This window comes from Dendrobates tinctorius, unplaced genomic scaffold (assembly GCF_039654945.1).
Source record: "Dendrobates tinctorius isolate UK_male_01 unplaced genomic scaffold, ASM3965494v1 ptg000158l, whole genome shotgun sequence".
NCBI classification, from domain to species: domain Eukaryota; kingdom Metazoa; phylum Chordata; class Amphibia; order Anura; family Dendrobatidae; genus Dendrobates; species Dendrobates tinctorius.
The window spans coordinates 41,246,697-41,267,160 of record NW_027361825.1 but is presented as its reverse complement, the minus strand read 5'-3'; the positions used below and the strand labels follow the sequence as shown (position 1 = coordinate 41,267,160).

The 20,464-nt window shown below is 45.8% G+C and overlaps 1 protein-coding gene across 1 annotated transcript in view; it reads left to right on the top strand.

Moving 5' to 3' along the window:
* CCDC61 (coiled-coil domain containing 61) overlaps positions 1-18,836 on the top strand; it is a 38,296-nt gene extending 19,460 nt beyond the window's left edge. The window contains 8 exon segments of the mRNA XM_073549353.1: positions 8,202-8,284; positions 8,377-8,570; positions 10,796-10,874; positions 14,319-14,377; positions 14,653-14,728; positions 14,848-14,917; positions 15,030-15,099; positions 17,151-18,836. Of these exon segments, the coding sequence (XP_073405454.1) occupies positions 8,202-8,284; positions 8,377-8,570; positions 10,796-10,874; positions 14,319-14,377; positions 14,653-14,728; positions 14,848-14,917; positions 15,030-15,099; positions 17,151-17,245 (726 nt within the window). The 3' untranslated portion in view covers positions 17,246-18,836.
* Positions 18,837-20,464: the final 1,628 nt, after the last annotated feature.

Genomic DNA, 20,464 nt, shown 5'->3' with positions numbered 1-20,464 from the left:
TTACCTGGTTTCTCACCTGGACAAGGGGGTCTTGCGTCCGGTTCCATCCTAAGGTGGTTTCCCGTTTTCAGGGACATCGTACTTATATCCTTTTGTCCGTCTGACTCTCACAGAGAGTGGTCTCTAACAAACTGGACCTTGTGAGAGCCCTACGTGCTTACCTGTTCAGGACTGAGCCTTTCTGGCACTCAGACTTTCTGTTCATCATCCCAGAGGGTCTACGATAAGGTCTCCCTGTGTCCAGGTCTAACATTGCTTGATGAATCCTTTCCGCTGTTCTGGAAGCTTACCGTCTCGGATGTAAAGCACGCACACGGGGGATCACGGCACGCTCCACGTATTCGGTGAGGGCCTCTTGAGCAGTTCGCCATCAAGTGTAGGCCTCGCAGCTCTGCAAAGCTGCTATGCTACATGGGATTCCATTCATACATTGCCAAGTTCTACAATGTTCACACTCATGCTTCATCAGATGCAACCCTTGGTAGAATGAACCTGCAGTGACCTGAGCTTGACTTTGAGGATATGATACTTCTTCCCACTCTTGGGATTGCTTTGGGATGTCCCATTGTTTCCTGTGTCCCCCAATGAAGTGAGAGAGAAAACAAGATTTTGGGTGCTCACCATAAAATCTGTTTGTCGGAGCCTTCATTTGGGGACACAGCGCTTGCCCTTGTTTTCTGTTATCTGTAAAATTTGTGTTATGTTCTCTGCTTCTCCTACTGCTTTCTCACTAAGGATACCGTCACAATTGGCGACGCACCAGCGATCCCGACAACGATGCGACCTAGTAGGGATCGCTGGTGCGTCACTACGAGGTCGCTGGTGAGATGTTAAACAGTCAGATCTCACCAGCGACACAGCAACGATACAGAACGATACGACGGTCGTTGAGACCCTCTCTCAGACCTGTAGTATTGAGGTCGTTCGTCGTTGTCCTTGTCAAACACAGTGATGCATGCTGGCCAGCAGGACACCAGCGATTATATATTAAAAAAAAAAAACGGCCCAGGACATTCGAGCACGATCAGCGACATCGCAGCAGGGGCCCGATCGCCGCTATGTGTCACACGTAGGGAGATCGCAGGTGAGATCGCTGTTGCATCACAAAAAAAACCCGGTGACGCAACAGCGATCTCGCTATGTGATACGGGAGCGTCACAAATCGGTGACGCAACAGCGATCTCGCTATGTGAGACGGGAGCTTAACTCAGTAGCCTTCTGCCAGTTGGTGGGTATATACTGCTGGGGAGGAGCTAACTTTTTTTTTTTTTTTGCATAGTCTCGACCTCCTAGTGGCAGCAGCATACACCCATGGTTTCCTGTGTCCCCCCAATCAAGGCTCCGAGAAACAGATTTTACGGTGCGTACCCAAAATCTTTTTTTTTTTTTTTTTTGTTTTTATTTGGTACTCACTGTAAAATACTGGATCCTTCATTGGGGGGACACAACACCCTCCTTAACTTTTTTTTTTTTTTTTCCCCGCCATGTTCACTAAATTCTAAAACTGCCTGCCATTATGATTGTCCAGGTCATTACGAGTTCATAGACACCAGACATGTCTAGGTACTTTTTAATTTAAGTTGTGAAAAAAAAAAAAAAAAAAAAAATTGCGCCATTTACCGATACCCGTATCGTCTCCATTTTTCATGATCTCGGGTTGGGTGAGGGCTTATTTTTTTGCATGCTGAGCTAACATTTTTATTGATACCATTTTGGTGCAGATACGATCTTTGAACGCCTGTTATTGCATTTTAATGCAATGTTGCGGCCACCAAAAAAAGTAATTGCGGCATTTTTAATTTCTCCTACTTCTCATTGGGGGACACAGACAGTGGGTGTTATGCTGCTGGCCACTAGGAGGACACTAAGTAAACCAGAAAAAAAAGAGAGCTCCTCCCCTGCAGTATACACCCTCTCTCTGGCTGAGATTTCTCTAGTGTCTATAGGAGGCACTTGGGTCTGGTTTCAGACCCCACCGTTTTTATTTTATTTTTGATTTTTTTTTTTTTCTGTAAATTTTTATTTTTTTAATTAACGGAGTGAAGGGGGCGACGGTTCCTTTCTACGCTCTCCCCCGAACCAACAACAGGCAAGCACGCGGAGTATACCTCCCCGTACACTTTCCTGCGACGATTAGGGCTGATTCCTCTGACTATGATGGCGATGATCCTTACGGCCCCAGTAATCCACGGATTTAAGGGCAGGCGCATGGCGTGAAATGGAGACGACTGGAACAGCACTTCCGAATGCCCTGAATCAGACCCATAGCTCTCCATCTCCCTGCCATAGGGAGAATCGATTGAGCATACCCCTTTAAGAACTCCTCCAGTTCTGCTACATCAGCCCAGGAGGATGAGAAGACCTGCATGGATGGCCCCGAACAGCGCGGCCTGCCGAGCACTGGAGTGGCGGTATGGGGTCGGGTCCTGCCCCCCCCCCCCCCCCCCCCGGAAGAAGCGCTGACTTAACGTTAAAAGATAGTTGATTTCCCTCCCCCTTTCAGCGGCGCCCCCCCCGCTCGAGTAGGCCAAAAATTTAGTCCCCGGCTTTTCTGCAGTTTGAATGGCGCCGCCCCCTCCCCGGCGCCTACCGAGGGTAGGCCAAAAATTTAGTCCCCGGCTTTTCCGGCCTACTAGGCCTCAATTTGAATAGCGCCGCCCGCGCTAACGTCGCCACCCCCCTCCTTTTGGCGCCTCTCATTTCTTACGAGATGCGCAATTCTAACCTCGGGGGGCCATGTCTTTTTACCTCAGCCTGCTCTGGACACGAGCTGTGAGGGGGCACTCTGCCGGATACCGGGTGACACCACAGGGCCACTGCTATTCTTCCCGGGGGACACAGCACAGGACCATGGGTAAGCTGCATCTGCCCTCAGATTAAAGCTTAACCCCTTCCCGGCACATTCCCTGCAGCTGCAGACAGACTCTGCCGTTAACCCTTTCAGGAGCGCTATGTCTCAATCTAAGGAGGCTAAACGGGCTGCTAAGAAGCACACAGCGTTTTTTACCGTGTGTACCGGTAAAACTAATCCGTTATGCACGGTCTGCGACCTGGCCTGCGCTCAAACGCCACTCCGCCGCTTCTGACGGGCCTCCTGCGTTTAGTACCCCTGAGTGGGCCGCGTCCCTGTCACGGTCGGTGGAGTCTCTTACCCAGTTTATATTCTCCCTACGGGAGGACTCTTTAAGTCAGAAAGCGTCGTTATCACCCAAGGAGGGCTCTGGCGTCGGCCGGGAACCGTCCACCAGCAAGGGTTGTACTCGTTCAAGGGATGGTCGGGTCTCTAGAAAGCGGACCCATGACGCATCCTCTAGACCCGTTTGTGCCTCTGCATCAGCGACTCCTGTCCCTCTCCCCCTCTCCCTCGGTTCACAGCGAGCACGACTCTGAATTCGAATCTGACATGTCAGCTCCTCAGAATCCCCCAATTGATCAAGTCGCTTGATTCTTTAATAGAATCAGTCAACAGGATTCTGAAGTTGGATACGGAAAATATCCCCGCTCCAGCACACCCTATCTCATTTAAGAAAAACAAGTGTGTGCGCAGGTTATTTACCAGCCATCCGGAGTTTAAGGAAATTGTCCAGAAACATAGGGATCGTCCGCATAAGCGGTTCACAGGGCAAAGTCTACTCAGGCTAAATACCCTTTTGATCCAGACCTAATGAAGGATTGGTTACAGTCCCCTCCGGTGGACCCTCCTGTGTCGTGTCTTGCTTCTAAAACGCTCCGATCCGTTTCTGAGGGTTCCTCAGTCAGAAACCCCTCCGGTCGTCAAATTTGACTAACTTGCCCGTTCAGTTTTTGAAGCTTTAGGAGCAGTGCTTTTTCCATCTTTCGCAACAATTTGGGTCACTAAGGCAATGGCCGCTTGGGCAGAAGTCTTGATTACTTCCTTCCAGGGCACCAATCATCCTCCGGAGGCATCCACTGTCGCCAGGCAGATAATTCACGCAGCGGACTTTGTAGTGGAGGCTTCTTTTGATGCCGCCAATTGCGCTGCTCAAACAAATGCGATCTCCATTAGAAGAAGCTCTATGGCTCCGCGACTGGTGGACGGATGCCACATCTAAAAGATCGTTGATTTCCCCTTTCAAACGGGTCGTCTTTTTGGAGAGAAACTGGACCAGCTCATTTCTGATACTACTGGGGGGAAAAGTAAATTCCTTCCTCAACAAAAGGCTGTTTGTCCGTTTCGCAACCAACAGCCTACGCGTTTTCATCTCTTCGCAACAATTCCGGTTGGTCCTCCTCTACCTTCTCTTCTGGATCAAGTTGGTCCCCACGTGGAGACAGAGGCTCCCAGGTCTCATACAGACCTAACCGCTCTTGGAAACCCAGGCCTAGGGCTTCTGGATCTAGCGGAGCCAGATCTCATAGATCTACCTAATGACTTGTTGCGGTATCCAGCAGACACTGACAAAGTAGGCAGTCACCTACTTTCCTTCAGCCACACCTGGCTAGCGGTCGTCCACGACAAGTGGGTCAGGGAGCTGGTGTCCTCCGGATACAAGATAGAATCTTTTTCTCTTTCTTTCTCTCCTCCTCCTCCTCCTCCTCCTCCCCCCCCCCCCCCCTTAGAAAAAGACAACAGCCTTCCTTCGGGCTGTTCAGGTGCTGCAAAGGGACAGAGTCATCATCCCAGTCCCTCATCACGAAGGGTTCAGGGGATTTTATTCAAACCTTTTTGTGGTTCCAAAGGACTGGGCGATGCGTCCCATTCTGGATCTCAAACTGTTTAATCAGCTTGTCAAGGTACGGCGATTCTGAATGAAATCTCTCCGATCAGTTGTCGCTTCCATGGACAAAGAGTTCCTAGCATCCATCGACATCAAGGACGCTTACCTTCACATTCCGATCTGCCCGTCCCACCAGCAGTTCCTGTGTTTTGCAGTTCAGTTCGTTGCCTTGCCCTTCGGACTCCCCACCGCCCCCTGGGTCTTTACCAAGGTCATGGCGGCTGTCATGTCCATTCTCGGGGAGTAGTGGTGTTACCGTATCTGGACGACCTGCTCATCAAAGGTCCGTCTCTTCCAGCCTGCGAGGAACCCGTGGATATAACAGTAAATACACTTTCTCGCCTGGGGTGGAAGATAAACTTCGAAAGGGCTTTCCTAAAACCGGCTCAGCAGTTTTCCTTTTTAGGAATGATCTTGGACACTTCCCGCAGGTTGGTCTTTCTCCCTCCAGAAAAGACCCAAGCCTTACAACAGGCAGCGCAGACTCTTTCCCGTCCAGTTTCTCCATTCGTTTCGTGAGAGTTCTCGGAAAGAAGGCTGTGATGGAAGGAGTTCCATCTCCGTCCCTTACAACATGGGTTGCTGTTAGCTTGAGACAAGAACCCATTCTCCCTGGACCGTCAGATCCTTCTGTCCCTGCGGGTCAGACAAGCCCTCAGGTGGTGGACACTGAGGTCCTCCCTGAATCAAGGGAGGTCTTTTCTCCCAGTAAGATGGTTGGTAGTAACCACTGACGCTAGTCTTCTCGGCTGGGGTGCGGTCTTTCGTCACCACACAGCACAGGGTCGTTGATCAACCCGTGTGTCACGTCTCCCCATCAACATTTTGGAGATACGAGCGATCAGATTAGCTCTGCGGAGTTTCCACCATCTCCTCGCAGGTCACCCCATCCGTATCCAATCCGACAACGCCACGGCTGTAGCGTATATCAACCGCCAGGGAGGTACCCGGAGCAGGATGGCCATGCATGAAGTGAGTCACATCCTCCATTGGGCCGAGACCAACCATTCGCCCATCTCAGCAATCCACATCCCGGCCGTAGAAAATTGGGCAGCAGATTTTCTCAGTCACCAAGGCATTGCCTCGGGAGAGTGGTCTCTTCATCCGGAAGTCTTTCAGCAGATTGTCATCGTTGGGTGACTTCGGATGTGGATCTCATGGCCTCAAGACTAAACAACAAGGTTCCTCGGTTCATTGCCCGATTGCGTGATTCATGCGCCATCAGAGCGGACACCCTAGTTCTGCCATGGCACCGATTCCGGCTCCCGTACATTTTCCCTCCTCTTCCCTTGTTTCCGAGGGTCTTCAAGAAGATCAGAGCGGAGGGAGTACCAGTGATCCTAGTCGCGCCGAGCATGTTCGAACCGCTGCAAGACGTGTCACTGACCGTCCTCTCCTGGAAGGTGATCTTTCTAGTGGCAATTACGTCAATCAGACGAGTTTTTCGGAATTGGCAGCCCTGTCCTGCCGTTCTCTGTTCCTGAATTTTCATCAGGACAAGGAAGTTCTCAGGACGTCCCCGTCCTTCCTGCCCAAGGTCGTCTCCTCTTTCCATCTCAACAAGGAAATTGTTTTGCCTTCCTTTTGTCCGGCGTCAGTCCATCGCATTGAAAAGGCTCTCCACACCTTGGATGTGGTTAGGGCTCTGAGACGGTACATCTCGCGGACGGCTCCCTTCCGCAAGTCAGATGCCCTGTTCATGCTTCCAGAGGGGCAGAGGAAGGGTCTAGCCGCTTCAAAAGCAACGCTATCCAGGTGGATTCGCTTGGCGATTCAGGAATCGTACCGTGTCCGGAGCGTGCCTGTCCCAGCAGGGATTAAGGCGCACTCTACCCACTCAGTGGGCGCCTCGTGGGCCATTCGGCACCAGGCGTCGTCAGAACAGGTCTGCAAGGCTGCGACTTGGTCCAGTCTGCATACTTTTACAAGACATTACCAATTTCTTTCTCAGGCCTCTGCGGATGCAGCTCTCGGCAGACGCAGCCTGCAGTCAGCAGTACCTCAGTGTTGACTCAGTGGTACATGGGGTATTAGCAGATGTATGCTCCCCACCCAGGGACTGCTTTAGGACGTCCTACTGTCTGTGTCCCCCAATAAGGCGTAGGAGAAATAGGGATTTTTGTGTACTCACTGTAAAATCCTTTTCTCCGAGCCAATCATCGGGGGACACAGCACCCACCCTGTTTAGCCTATTGGCTCACTGTAGCATTCTTAGGTTTTGACATAATTATGGTTATTGACTGTTTATGCTCCTACTGCTTTTTCACTAAAATGGAGAAATCTCAGCCAGCGAGAGGGTGTATACTGCAGGGGAGGAGCTAACTTTTTTTTCTGGTTTACTTGGTGTCCTCCTAGTGGCCAGCAGCATAACACCCACTGTCTGTGTCCCCCAATGACACCCACTGTCTCTGTGTCCCCCACTGTCTCTGTGTCCCCCAATGATTGGCTCGGAGAAAAGGATTTTACGGTGAGTACGCAAAAATCCCTTTTTTTTTTTCTTATCACGCAGTTTAGCGATCGGGCTATTTTTATATTGATCTGGCGCTTTTAAATGCTGCGATACCAAATATGTTGTGTGGTTTTTTTTTTTTTGGTTTTTTTTTTTATTATTATTTTGAATGGGGCGATTTGAATGGGTTGTGATTTGAACTTTTTTTTATATTAATTTATTTTTTTTAAACTTTTTGCATGCTTTAATAGAAGCTGCACTTGTCTGATCGGCTCTGCTACATACAGGCGATGATCAGATTGCCTGTATGTAGCAGACTTGCTATGAGTGCTGACCACCGGGCAGCGCTCATAGCAATCCCCGGCAGTGACAACCATAGAGGTCTGCAGGAGACCTCTGGTTGTCATGCCAACCCATCGGTGACCCGCAATCACCATTTTTACAACCGTATCGGCAGCAGTGAGTTTTTTTTTTTTTTTTTTTTGGGTGATTGTAGAGTAGTTACTTAAAGTGTACTTGTCATTAGATTCAGAGCCGGAGTAAATCATAACTACCGGCAATCGCCCCAGCCAGGCTCTGCTTCATGTTGCTTGTGGTTAGGGCGGCATGAACCTAATGACTGGTTCCCCGTAATGCATACATATACTAATATAATTATCTGAAGATCTCCCTGAGAATCTGTCTCCAGAACTTATTGTAAGTGAAAGAGGATGTGTAATGACTATCGGTCTACTCTCCTGATCTACATGTCTCAATGGTAACTGCACCTGTCATTTAAGATGCACTCCGGGGGGAGATCTAGGTCCGGCCCATAGATCTTAACAGCTCATTTACAGAATAAGTAAAATGTGGATTTCTCTGGAATAAGCTATCATATCGCAGATATCAAGGTATCATTTTATTCAGCTTCCTATGACCTACATGTCCACATAGACGGCTGAGGAGGGTTGATCCTAGTGACGGATTCTGTTTAAGAATCTATTTCCCACTTCATCTGATTTGTTTTAATTCAGCTGGAGGAATTGCGAGCCATGGAACGGACCCTTCGCCTGAAAGTAAAAAGTCTAAGCACAGAGCTGGCTATGTATAAAAGAGGGTGAGTTGGATGCAGATGTGTAGTTTAATTATACAATGCCCTTTTATTTATTTTAATAAATGGTTCTTTGTCATTCAATCCCTTTTTTGCAGACGTGTGACACCTACAGCCCCGTCCCCCCAGAGTCGCTCCAGCTCTGCTGGTCGGGGGCCCATTCATCGAAGCTCATCCAGGGGAGAATCTGCTACAAGGAGAGACCGGTCCACATCACGGGACAGAAGTGGATTTGGCTCCCGAGAGGGAAGGAGTCTCACTAGGCAGCCAAGACTGTCTCCGTCCCCTGTGGGTAAGTGGCATCTTTTGCCCTATCATCACCTTTTGTAGATGTGCCCACACTCTGTCTTCTCCGTTGCTTTCAGGAACATAAAAAACTTGGCAGCAAAGTGCAAAATAGTTCACCTTTCTATTGATTTCTATAGGAGCAGATGAAATTCCCCACTGCTTCTGTAGCTCCCACTCTTTCAGAATAGTATGTGTATATCTCATCTATTGCAGGGAACCATATAATGTTCATAAAGGCCGTAGCGGCCAGGTGGATGTCTGTCTGCCCTGTGCTAGACGGATGAAGGGACAATCATGATTGGTCCAATAAAAAGGCCATAATGGCTGCTTTGTTTTCTGTCCCGTTCATGCTTTACATTCATTTTTTTTTTTTTTGAGCTGCAATGTCATGTCCTGCATTTAATGACTGAAAAACAAGAGACTTGTACATAAGGGAGCCCTTATTGCAAAACAATGGGCGCCTTGTGGATGAACACTGGGTCCTGTGACTGCTACAGTTACTGACTAAATACTAAAACTTTTTCTTGCAGAAAAAAAAAAAAAAACGGAACTTGGTACACTGTCATGGAGCAACTTAAAGCGTTATTCCCATCTTCAGAAGTGGGTATTGTCTAGAGATGGGTGGTAAGATGTGCGGGGATCCTGCCTATCGGCCAGGTCAGTAGCTCCTGGATGGGAGGCTCGAATATCTCTTGCGTCCTGGGATTCCCGATGTGGCTTTGATTATCTGGCGCAGCACAATCTATGCATCAGGCTGGTGGATTAAAATCCTCGCAGGGGATTCCAGGAGGAAAGAGATTCATGGACCTACTGACCAGTGACTACTGACCTGACCGATGGACTGGAATCCCGTGGATCGATCTGCCCATCTGTAGAGTTGTCAGCTCAATCTTGTAGATAAAAGTATTTTTGCTATTTTGCTACTTAGTAATATTTTCAGCGGTGATTGAGATTAATACTTTTAATTTGCTTACAGCTCGTTGACTTGGAGATTGACCACTGCTGCTAAGTAGCAGAACATGCTCAGTGCTTACAAGTGCTTTTCTGCTGAGCTTGTAAGCACTGTTTTGCAGCTGACCAGGATCTCTGTAGCGCACTGTTACCTCCTAATCTCAGCCAGCTTTCACGCAGTGCTTACAAGCTAGACAGCAGCGGTGGTCGGTCTCTTTGGCAATGAGCTGTAAACAAAAGAAAAGTGTTAATATCTCCTAAAGGGCCACAAATATCCATTGGCAGTAAATTGTAAAAGAGCTTGTATTTACAATCCCTGTACGACAGTATCCATCTATGAAAATGGGAATGACTTTATCAAAAGGGACGTCTTGGTGAGTTTTTGAAAAAAAAATTTAGGTGTAAATTAATTGCAGGCTAGAAAAGTTTCCTTTTATGTTTTATCTTTGGAGCAGGAGAGATGTAAAAGCTGATTTTCAGGACTACAATTTTGAGGACCTTTCCTTAGTCCACATTCACACAGTCTGTATTTGGTCAGTATTTTACATGCGTCTTTGTTCCACTCCCGATTTTCATCCTGCAATCAGAGGAAAAGTATATTAGAACAGTGCACATAAGGAAAAAATTCCCAAAAAAAAAAAAAAAAACACATTTGAAAGGTAGACTCACCAAACCCTGACTAATGCACTAGCAGGATGCAGCAGACCTCCATTGATAAAGGCTGGGGCAGCACAGGTGCAAACCACTGATGAAAACAGCCAGTAACCCAAGAGGGTATATTAGAAACATATCACCACTTCTGTATTTATCACCCACTCCTGGTTTTGGCCTTACAAATACTAATGTAAAATACTGAACGTGGCTGTCGGATAGGTCAATATCAGATCACTAACGGGCCCCCGCGATCAGCTGTGAGCAAGGTCCTTTAGCCGCCATGAGAACAGCACAGCGCCATACACTGTGTAGTGGTCATTCTCAGGTACTGCAGCTCAGCTTCTGTTCACTACACGGTGTACAAACTTGTGGTAATGTGTAATATGTCATTTTACTATGCCCCATAGTATAATAAAACCTGGTAGACCACACAGCAAAAAAAAAACCTTGCCAAGTACAACTTTTTCCCCATACACTAGTGGCCCCTGAGCACATTATGGGGATATGTTGCGTATTACTCTCTCATATACCTCTGACGTGCCTACAAACCAGATGTGAACAGAGCCTTTTACTGTACAAAGTCATTTTTCCAATCTTCACTTCTGTATAACCGTTTCCTCTTAGCCATCCGACCCCCTCGATTTGATCCGACGGCCTATGTCCGAGACAAAGAACGGAAGCAGAAAGAAACAGACCTAAAAAAGTAAGTGAACACTCTCTGCCCTAATTATAATTATTTTTTTTTTTTTTTGTAACCTATAGGGTGTTCTCCAACTAAAATGCAAGCCTGGCCATATATTTCTAGGTTTAGAGAAGCCTGAGTGTTGGATCTTCAGCAGCTCAGGGTAACAATATAACGGGTGGTCTCTTGCACATTTACTGCTGCTGTAACATTTGCTTTACAGTGTGCCTGTCGCCCCAAAACTGTATAAATGAGGGGGCTTGGCCCCCGTAAAACTCTACCCTTTCACTTCCGAAAGCCTTTTGTTTGTTTTTCAAATCGAGGATCCTAGATGCCCCCCTTGGGTGGTAAAGGGCTCAGTGCACCCTTCTGCCCCTTCAGTTTCCATGCCACACACCTCCCATTGTGTGCTTGGCATCACTGCCTGAATTTAATCAGTAAGCATGCGCTCTGACACCGCAATAGCCCAGCAAATCGCACACAGTGTCCATGTGGGTGCGCCCTCATTCCTTTCTCCTGTTTGTAGCAGTCCATTGTTACAATGTATCACTGTAGCGTGCAGCAGCCACTAACACTATACAAGTGGGTTCCTGCAGTGTTGGTGTGCAGGCTCCATATTCAATTCACTCTGGTCAATTGTACACCGCCAACCAACAAAAGGTGGGCAGAATGGTTCACTGAGCCGCCCTCGGCCGCCCCAAGAGTACGTTGAAGCTCGCTCAGTTGCATATGAAATAAAATACTTCATCAAAAAATTTAAGCAATTTAAAACTACACCACAGGTTTGATTTTTATTTTATGGGCCCCTAAATGGCTGTATAATCAGTTTAGTGTAGAATACCTTTAATGCTACAATGCCATTTTGACTGGAAATCCTATATCAGATGCTCTATCAGTACTTGGTAAAGCTGTGAAGAGTATATGGTAAAAACTTGGGTTCTCACATCTCCAAGGTCCTATCGCAATATGTAATAGGTATACTATTATCAAATACCTCCAATAAGAAATGTGGTGTAGTTCTTCTGATTGGCAGTGTTGGTTACCCCACATGCAGGACATTGCAGTAGCTTAGGTATCCATGGTTACGATCACTCGTATAGTGATAGTTACTGCAGTGGTTGGTCGTAACCATGGATATCTAAGCTACTGCAATACCCTACACATGCGGTATACGACATGGCGAATCATAAGAACTATACTACATGTCAAATTGGAGGTATTTGCTAATATTATTATCACACGTACTACATATTGGGATAGGGTCTTGGAGATGGGAATACCACTTTAATATGTTTGTAACATGTTGCGAGCTGTGTTTATGGAGCGGGTCAGGAGGTGAGTCCGCTCCATACCAAAAAGATGTCTGATATGTTGAGAACAGCATATACAGTGGGGCAAAAAAGTATTTAGTCAGTCAGCAATAGTGCAAGTTCCACCACTTAAAAAGATGAGAGGCGTCTGTAATTTACATCATAGGTAGACCTCAACTATGGGAGACAAACTGAGAAAAAAAAATCCAGAAAATCACATTGTCTGTTTTTTTTTTTTTCATTTTATTTGCATATTATGGTGGAAAATAAGTATTTGGTCAGAAACAAGCAATCAAGATTTCTGGCTCTCACAGACCTGTAACTTCTTCTTTAAGAGTCTCCTCTTTCCTCCACTCATTACCTGTAGTAATGGCACCTGTTTAAACTTGTTATCAGTATAAAAAGACACCTGTGCACACCCTCAAACAGTCTGACTCCAAACTCCACTATGGTGAAGACCAAAGAGCTGTCAAAGGACACCAGAAACAAAATTGTAGCCCTGCACCAGGCTGGGAAGACTGAATCTGCAATAGCCAACCAGCTTGGAGTGAAGAAATCAACTGTGGGAGCAATAATTAGAAAATGGAAGACATACAAGACCACTGATAATCTCCCTCGATCTGGTGCTCCACGCAAAATCCCACCCGGTGGGGTCAGAATGATCACAAGAACGGTGAGCAAAAATCCCAGAACCACACGGGGGGACCTAGTGAATGAACTGCAGAGAGCTGGGACCAATGTAACAAGGCCTACCATAAGTAACACACTACGCCACCATGGACTCAGATCCTGCAGTGCCAGACGTGTCCCACTGCTTAAGCCTGTACATGTCCGGGCCCGTCTGAAGTTTGCTAGAGAGCATTTGGATGATGCAGAGGAGTTTTGGGAGAATGTCCTATGGTCTGATGAAACCAAACTGGAACTGTTTGGTAGAAACACAACTTGTCGTGTTTGGAGGAAAAAGAATACTGAGTTGCATCCATCAAACACCATACCTACTGTAAAGCATGGTGGTGGAAACATCATGCTTTGGGGCTGTTTCTCTGCAAAGGGGCCAGGACGACTGATCCGGGTACATGAAAGAATGAATGGGGCCATGTATCGTGAGATTTTGAGTGCAAACCTCCTTCCATCAGCAAGGGCATTGAAGATGAAACGTGGCTGGGTCTTTCAACATGACAATGATCCAAAGCACACCGCCAGGGCAGCGAAGGAGTGGCTTCGTAAGAAGCATTTCAAGGTCCTGGAGTGGCCTAGCCAGTCTCCAGATCTCAACCCTATAGAAAACCTTTGGAGGGAGTTGAAAGTCCGTGTTGCCAAGCGAAAAGCCAAAAACATCACTGCTCTAGAGGAGATCTGCATGGAGGAATGGGCCAACATACCAACAACAGTGTGTGGCAACCTTGTGAAGACTTACAGAAAACGTTTGACCTCTGTCATTGCCAACAAAGGATATATCACAAAGTATTGAGATGAAATTTTGTTTCTGACCAAATACTTATTTTCCACCATAATATGCAAATAAAATGAAAAAAAAAACAGACAATGTGATTTTCTGGATTTTTTTTTTCTCAGTTTGTCTCCCATAGTTGAGGTCTACCTATGATGTAAATTACAGACGCCTCTCATCTTTTTAAGTGGTGGAACTTGCACTATTGCTGACTGACTAAATACTTTTTTACCCCACTGTAATTGTATTAATTGCTCATATTGTTCTCCTATGTTCTGCTCATGAAAATATGAAGTGCAATTTTATTTTTTATTTATTTTTTTTTTTAAATCATGCCGTCATGCGAGTTAAAAAGGTTAAGATTCTTAAAATTAAATTAAATTTTTAATTAAAAAAGCACTATATTCTGACCTCCACAATCTCTCGAAGCTCCTGATGCCTCCCTGTCTTCAGTAATGCTTTCTGCTATAACGATTACTTCTTGGCATTGAGCATATGTGACCTCTGCAGGCAGTCGTTGTCTGGGGTGGGGGTGACTGACCGCAGTGGGAGCATCATGGCTGCAGCGGAAACAGAATAGTCCTGAGTCTCGTTGGGTGCAGGTGAATGTTCTGTATGTGTGAAGCCTTAGTACTCGCCAGCACAACCTGTGTTTGTATATGAGCGATGCAGATAATTATGTATACATTATTTCTATTTATTTAGATGTCGACGGCTTTCCAGTTCCCCCTCCAGTATGAGAGGCCAGAGGCGCAGCTCATCAGGTACCCCATAAAAAACTACGTGTTTTATTTCCAGGCTGATCTCAGATACATGGGTGAATACTTAAGACTTCAGAGACGCGACTGCAGACTTGTGAATCCTCACATCACACCCAATGCGTGCAGTGAGGATTCTGCAGGGCCTAGTGACAAGTTGTTTTTTTGTGTTTGTTTTTGGACAAAAGTCTGGAAATGAATAGATGAACATATCAGATTGGAATCACCATGGAGCACGTTGGCCTTTATTATCACACGGTAATCTATTCATTCTCCAACAGTTGAAAGCATTCGGAGTCATCGATCGTATCAAAGCTCCGGGGACGACATGGACTACGCTGACCACCCCCGCTGCAGGTAATGGGGCTGACATCACTTTGTACCTGGCTGATTCCCGAAGTCTCGCACTCTGTCTCACTCCCTTCCTGTGTGTAAGATTTCCATGTTACTCATTATCTGCACTGCCCATGTTACAGTGGTGAAACCCAACCTGCAGCCCGCGGCCGGAAACCCTTCACTCATTCCTCCTGGAACAGCCGAAATGGCGTAAGTCTGCCTCATCTTCTGTGCTTGCTCCACAGCCAAAAGTTTGTCCTTAACTTTACTAATTTTTTTGTATCTTTTCTTTTTGTCTTGTTTTGTTTCTTTCTTGCTGAAGGGCAAGAAGGATAGGTTCCCAGCGAAGAGACTTTCCAGCACTCCGACTTACAACCGTAAAGTTGAGAAAGGTATATGCAAAAAAAAAAAACCCACTAACTCCTTTTTTATTGCGGAGATATTCCTTTGCCTCATTTATATCCTTGGCTACAAGTGTGCAGAGGATCTCAAGGCTGTTGGGGTATGTGCACGCTGCGTCTTTTTCAGGCACACTGCTCCATAAAATGAGCACCGTCCACAGCATTGTCGACATCTGTGCACATCTTCTGTCTTATTTGTCTCTGCTTGAGGTTTCAGAAAACTTAAAAATATAAGTTGCAGTAATTATAACAAAACTGAGAACAACTTGCCCTCCCCTGGTCCAGCACACCTCCACTGCTTCTGCATGCAGCATTGAGTCACGTACACAGGGCTGCAGCCATTCGTTATGTTCAGCGTGTAAACAGCACCAAATACTGAGCTCGCTGATTGACTGCAGCGCTTTCAAAGAGACATCAGACGGTGGTGCAGCAATGGGGACACTGTGTCGGACCTGGGTAGGGTGAGCGATGCACAATTTGTATTGTTATAACTACCACAACTTACAGCCTGAAAGGGGATAACCCCTTTTAAGTAGTATTATCTGCGGTCTTCAAATATTTGTTATCCGTATATTAGGGCTGGGGAACGATTTCTTTTATGTGAGTGACGCATCCACAAAAGTGAATTTATGTGCAAGTCAATATGTCTGCAATGCGGAGGGATCTGATATAGTGAATGAATGTACAACTCTGCAGTCACATGATGTCTCGCACTCAGATTGTAGAAGCAAAATCCTACTCTGTAATGGCTGGAACTGTCTCCAATGAGAGTTGCTAATGTGTGGAAAGAAGGCGGAAGACAGATCAGCTAGTCATCATCGACACATTGGGCCAATGCTGCGAAAACTCCAGTAAAATATCAGGAAAAATACTGAAAGGCTATGTGCACACGCTGCGGATTGGCCTGCGGATTTGTGTCTGCGGAACCGCAGGTAAAATGACCTGCGGATTAGCCTGCGGTTTATCACCTCTACAATGGAGGAGATGGTAAACCGCAGCAAAATCCGCAGAAAAGAAGTGACATGTCATTTCTTTCTGAGGATTCAAAACCGCAGCTTTTCCGCAGTTAAAAATCCGCAGCATGTGCACAGCAGATTGTAAATCACATAGACTTACATGCTACTGTACACTGTCTACAGAACGGCTGCAGATCCGCAGCGGCCAAAACCGCAGCAAAAACCGCAGCGTGTGCACTGCGGAATGTAAGTCACATAGATTTACATGCTACTGTACACTGTCTGCAGAACTGCTGCAGATCCGCAGCGGCAAAAACCGCAGCGTGTGCACTGCGGAATGTAAGTCACATAGATTTACATGCTACTGTACACTGTCTGCAGAACTGCAGCAGATCTGCAGCGGCAAAAACCGCAGCGTGTGCACTGCGGAATGTAAGTCACAGATTTACATGCTACTGTACACTGTCAGCAGAACTGCTGCAGATCCGCAGCGGCCAAAACCACAGCAAAAACCGCAGTGTGTGCACATAGCCTCACTTTTCTTTTTAGATCCATACTATACTATGTCTATATATTCTTCTAATCCAAAAACTTGTTGGGTTTTCTAAAATCAGAAATTAAAGGGGTTGTTTGATACTTTTATATTGATGGCGTATCCATAGGACATGTCATCAGTAGCATGCTGGGGGGGTGAGCATCACCTTGTAATATCAGCGGTCAGCTGCTTTCTGTGCCAGTGTTGGCCGGATGTGATGGGTTGTGGAGCTGCACAGCCCAGCTCCGTCTGTTGTATAGACGCGGCCGGGTACTACACATCCACCCCCTTTGGAATGAATAGCAGTGGGCTCTGTAGTACCCCCGCTAATATATAGAGGACAGAGCTGTGCTGTGCAGCTCCGCAGCTGGTCAACCAAGACAGTTAATGGGGAGGGGATAGTTCATGTCGTAATCCAACCCTCACCGATTTGATATTGATGACTTCTCTTAGGATGGGACATTAGTATAAAAGTACTGGTCAGCCCCTCCTACTGTATATCCGCAATTTTTTTCTAATTACCCATTTTCATGTTTTCCTCCCAAATCCAGAGAACCGCCTTGACCCACTGTGTGACCTGTCTGATATCGATGCTCGACTGCAAGCATTGCAAGATTACATGCAAAACCTGGACACGCGCACCTAAGAAGGCGTCCCTAAAGTGGGGATCAGTTTTGACAATCTGCTGGCTTCGAGGTTTTAGGACACCACAGTGAAATTGGGGCCAGGAATGACCTACAGACTCAATGTGGTGGTGTTACTTTGCTATACTATACGTGCACAGGGGGTGCAAATTAGAGAAAAGTACCGCTTGGCTGACTTTTTTTTTTTTTTTCCCCTCATAATCCTCCAGTGCTAAACTGCATTGATTGAGTGGGGGGGAAAAGGTAAGTGAATCATAGATGGAAGAAGGCTTTCAATCAGTCATTGACCCCAATGATGTATGCTAATTAATGAGCGATTGTGCTGGGATAAAGTGTTCTCATGCTCGGGTGCTGAGTGTCTTCGGCGTGCTCGAATAATATGTTCGAGTCCCCGCGGCTGCATGTCTCGCAGCTGTTTGACAGCCACAACACATGCAGAGATTTTCTGTTTGTTAGACAGTCCCTGCCTGTTTTGTGGCTGTCTCGGTGCTGTTCAACAATCAGCCATGGAGACTTAAACATAGTTTTCAAGCACGCTGGAGACACTCGGTTAGCACCCCAGCATGCTCAGATAACACCTTATCCCAGAACGTTCACTCACCACTACTAATAAATCACAACAGAAGTTCTGATGGTTGTCACAGCAACAATAGTGCTGCACAATGCTACGCCATCCACAATGGAAGAAAGCAACATGTGAACCGTAGTGGAGACTAAGGGCAAATGTGAACAGCGGCTAATCTACAGACTTGGCATCCAGTCCAGGATTTTTGAATGCTCCTCTGCTTTCTTCCAAATAATAATTATTGTAATTACTGCAATAATGAACGTTCATCCGGAACGTCACATGTTGTAGTCTTTATTTTGCTCCCTGTTACTGCAGATGCCAGCGGGGTGATATGTTATATCTGTGACTGTAACCATACACTGTACACATTCCCCAATGTGCAGCCTCGTTGAGGGGCTGATATGTGGCCCCCGATAGCCTTTTATGATTTGTTGAAACTCTGTATTTATTTCATTTTTTTTTTTTTATTTCTTGGTGGGTGGATGGAAAGATTATTATTTTTTTTTTTTTTTATAAGAGAAGAATTTTTATTTATTTTGATGTGAATTTTAACATTGCGAATGTTGAGAACATTTTGGTTTTAAAATATATTTGTATATAATCAGAAATTGTATTGTCATTATTTTGCTCTGCTTTTTCTATGTTTTTTCTTTGACTTAATTTTTCTCGTGTGATAATTTTTATTTTTATTTTTTATTTTCCCCTGCATTAAAAAAAGGAAAGATATGTCACTTATGTGTTGAGCAAAGCACAGAAAACAACCTTTTGAGAATGAAAACAGTAACATTTCCTCTTAGGCCAGCCTTCTTGTCCATTGGAAATATCGTACCATTCTGCAGAATTGTGTCCCCATAGTTACATGTTACAAACAAACCTTGTCTGTATTTTTCAGTGTGTGTGTGTGTGTGTGTATATATATATACATACACTGTGTTCCAAATTATTATGCAAATGATATTTTTCTATGATTTTCCTAAATAGTCGGTACAAATGACTGTCAGTCTAATAAAAGTCATCACTCGTTAGAGTATACATCAAATTTCATTGAAGAAACCTCCCGATGATAACAGTATAATCTCCAAAATGAATAAAAACTCAAATTGCACTGTTCCAAATTATTAGACACAGTAGAATTTCTAAACATTTGATATGTTTTAAAGAACTGAAAATGCTCATTTGTGGAATTTGCAGCATTAGGAGGTCACATTCACTGAACAAAAAAGCTATTTAACTCCAAAACATCCTAACAGGCCAAGTTACATGTTAACATAGGAACCCTGCTTTGATATCACCTTCACAATTCTTGCATCCATTGAACTTGTGAGTTTTTGGAGAGTTTCTGCTTGTATTTATTTGCATGAAGTCAGAATAGCCTCCCAGAGCTGCTGTTTTGATGTGAACTGCCTCCCACCCTCATAGATCTTTCGCTTGATGATACTCCACAGGTTCTCTATAGGGTTGAGGTCAGGAGAAGATGGTGGCCACACCATGAGTTTATCTCCTTTTATGCCCATAGCAGTCAATGACTCAGAGGTATTCTTTGCAGCATGAGATGGTGCAGTGTCATGCATGAAAATGATTTTGCTCCTGAAGGCACGTTTCTGCTTCTTATACCATGGAAGACAGCTGTCAGTCAGAAACTCTATATACTTTGCAGAGGTCATTTTCACACCTTCAGGAACCTGAAAGGGCCCTACCAGCTGTTTCCCCATGATTCCGGCCCAAAACATGACTCCTCCACCTCCTTGCTGACGTCGCAGCCTTGTTGGGACATAGTGGCCACCCACCAACCATCCACTACTCCATCCATCTGGACCATCCAGGGTTGCTCAACACTCATCAGTAAACAAGACTGTTTGAAAATTAGTCTTCATGTATGTCTGGGCCCACTGCAACCATTTCTGCTTGTGAACACTGTTTAGGAGTGGCCGAATAGTAGGTTTATGCACCACAGCATGCCTTTGAAGGATCCTACACCTTGAGGTTCGAGGGACTCCAGAGGCACCAGCAGCTTTAAATATCTGTTTGCTGGTTTGTAATGGCTTTTTAGCAGCCACTCTCTTAATCCAATGAACTTGCCTGGCAGAAACCTTCCTCATTCTGCCTTTATCAGCACAAACATGTCTGTGCTCAGAATCAACCACAAATCTCTTAACAGTACAATGATCACGTTTAAGTTTTTGGGAAATATCTAATGTTTTCATCTCTTGACCAAGGCATTGCACTATTTGATGCTTTTCAGCAGCAGAGAGATCCTTTTTATTTCCTAAATTCCTTGAAACCTGTGCCCTGCTTAATAATGTGGAACATCATTCTTAAGTAGCTTTCCTTTAATTGAGCTCACCTGGTAAACTAATTATCACAGGCATTTGAGATTGATTTCAGTGATCCAAAGAGCCCTGATACACAATACCATCTATGAGTTTTTGATAAACAAAAAATTACATCTTTATGACACTTAACCCCTTACTGACATCAGACGTACTATCCCGTCCATGGGACCCGGGCCCCTATGCCCATGGACGGGATAGTATGTCTACCTCGATCAGCGGCGCCCACGTGTCAGCTGATTATCACAGCTGACACCCGGCACAATGTGTCAAGGGCGGTCAAGGACCGCCCCCGACACGTTAACCCCTTGCACACTGCGATC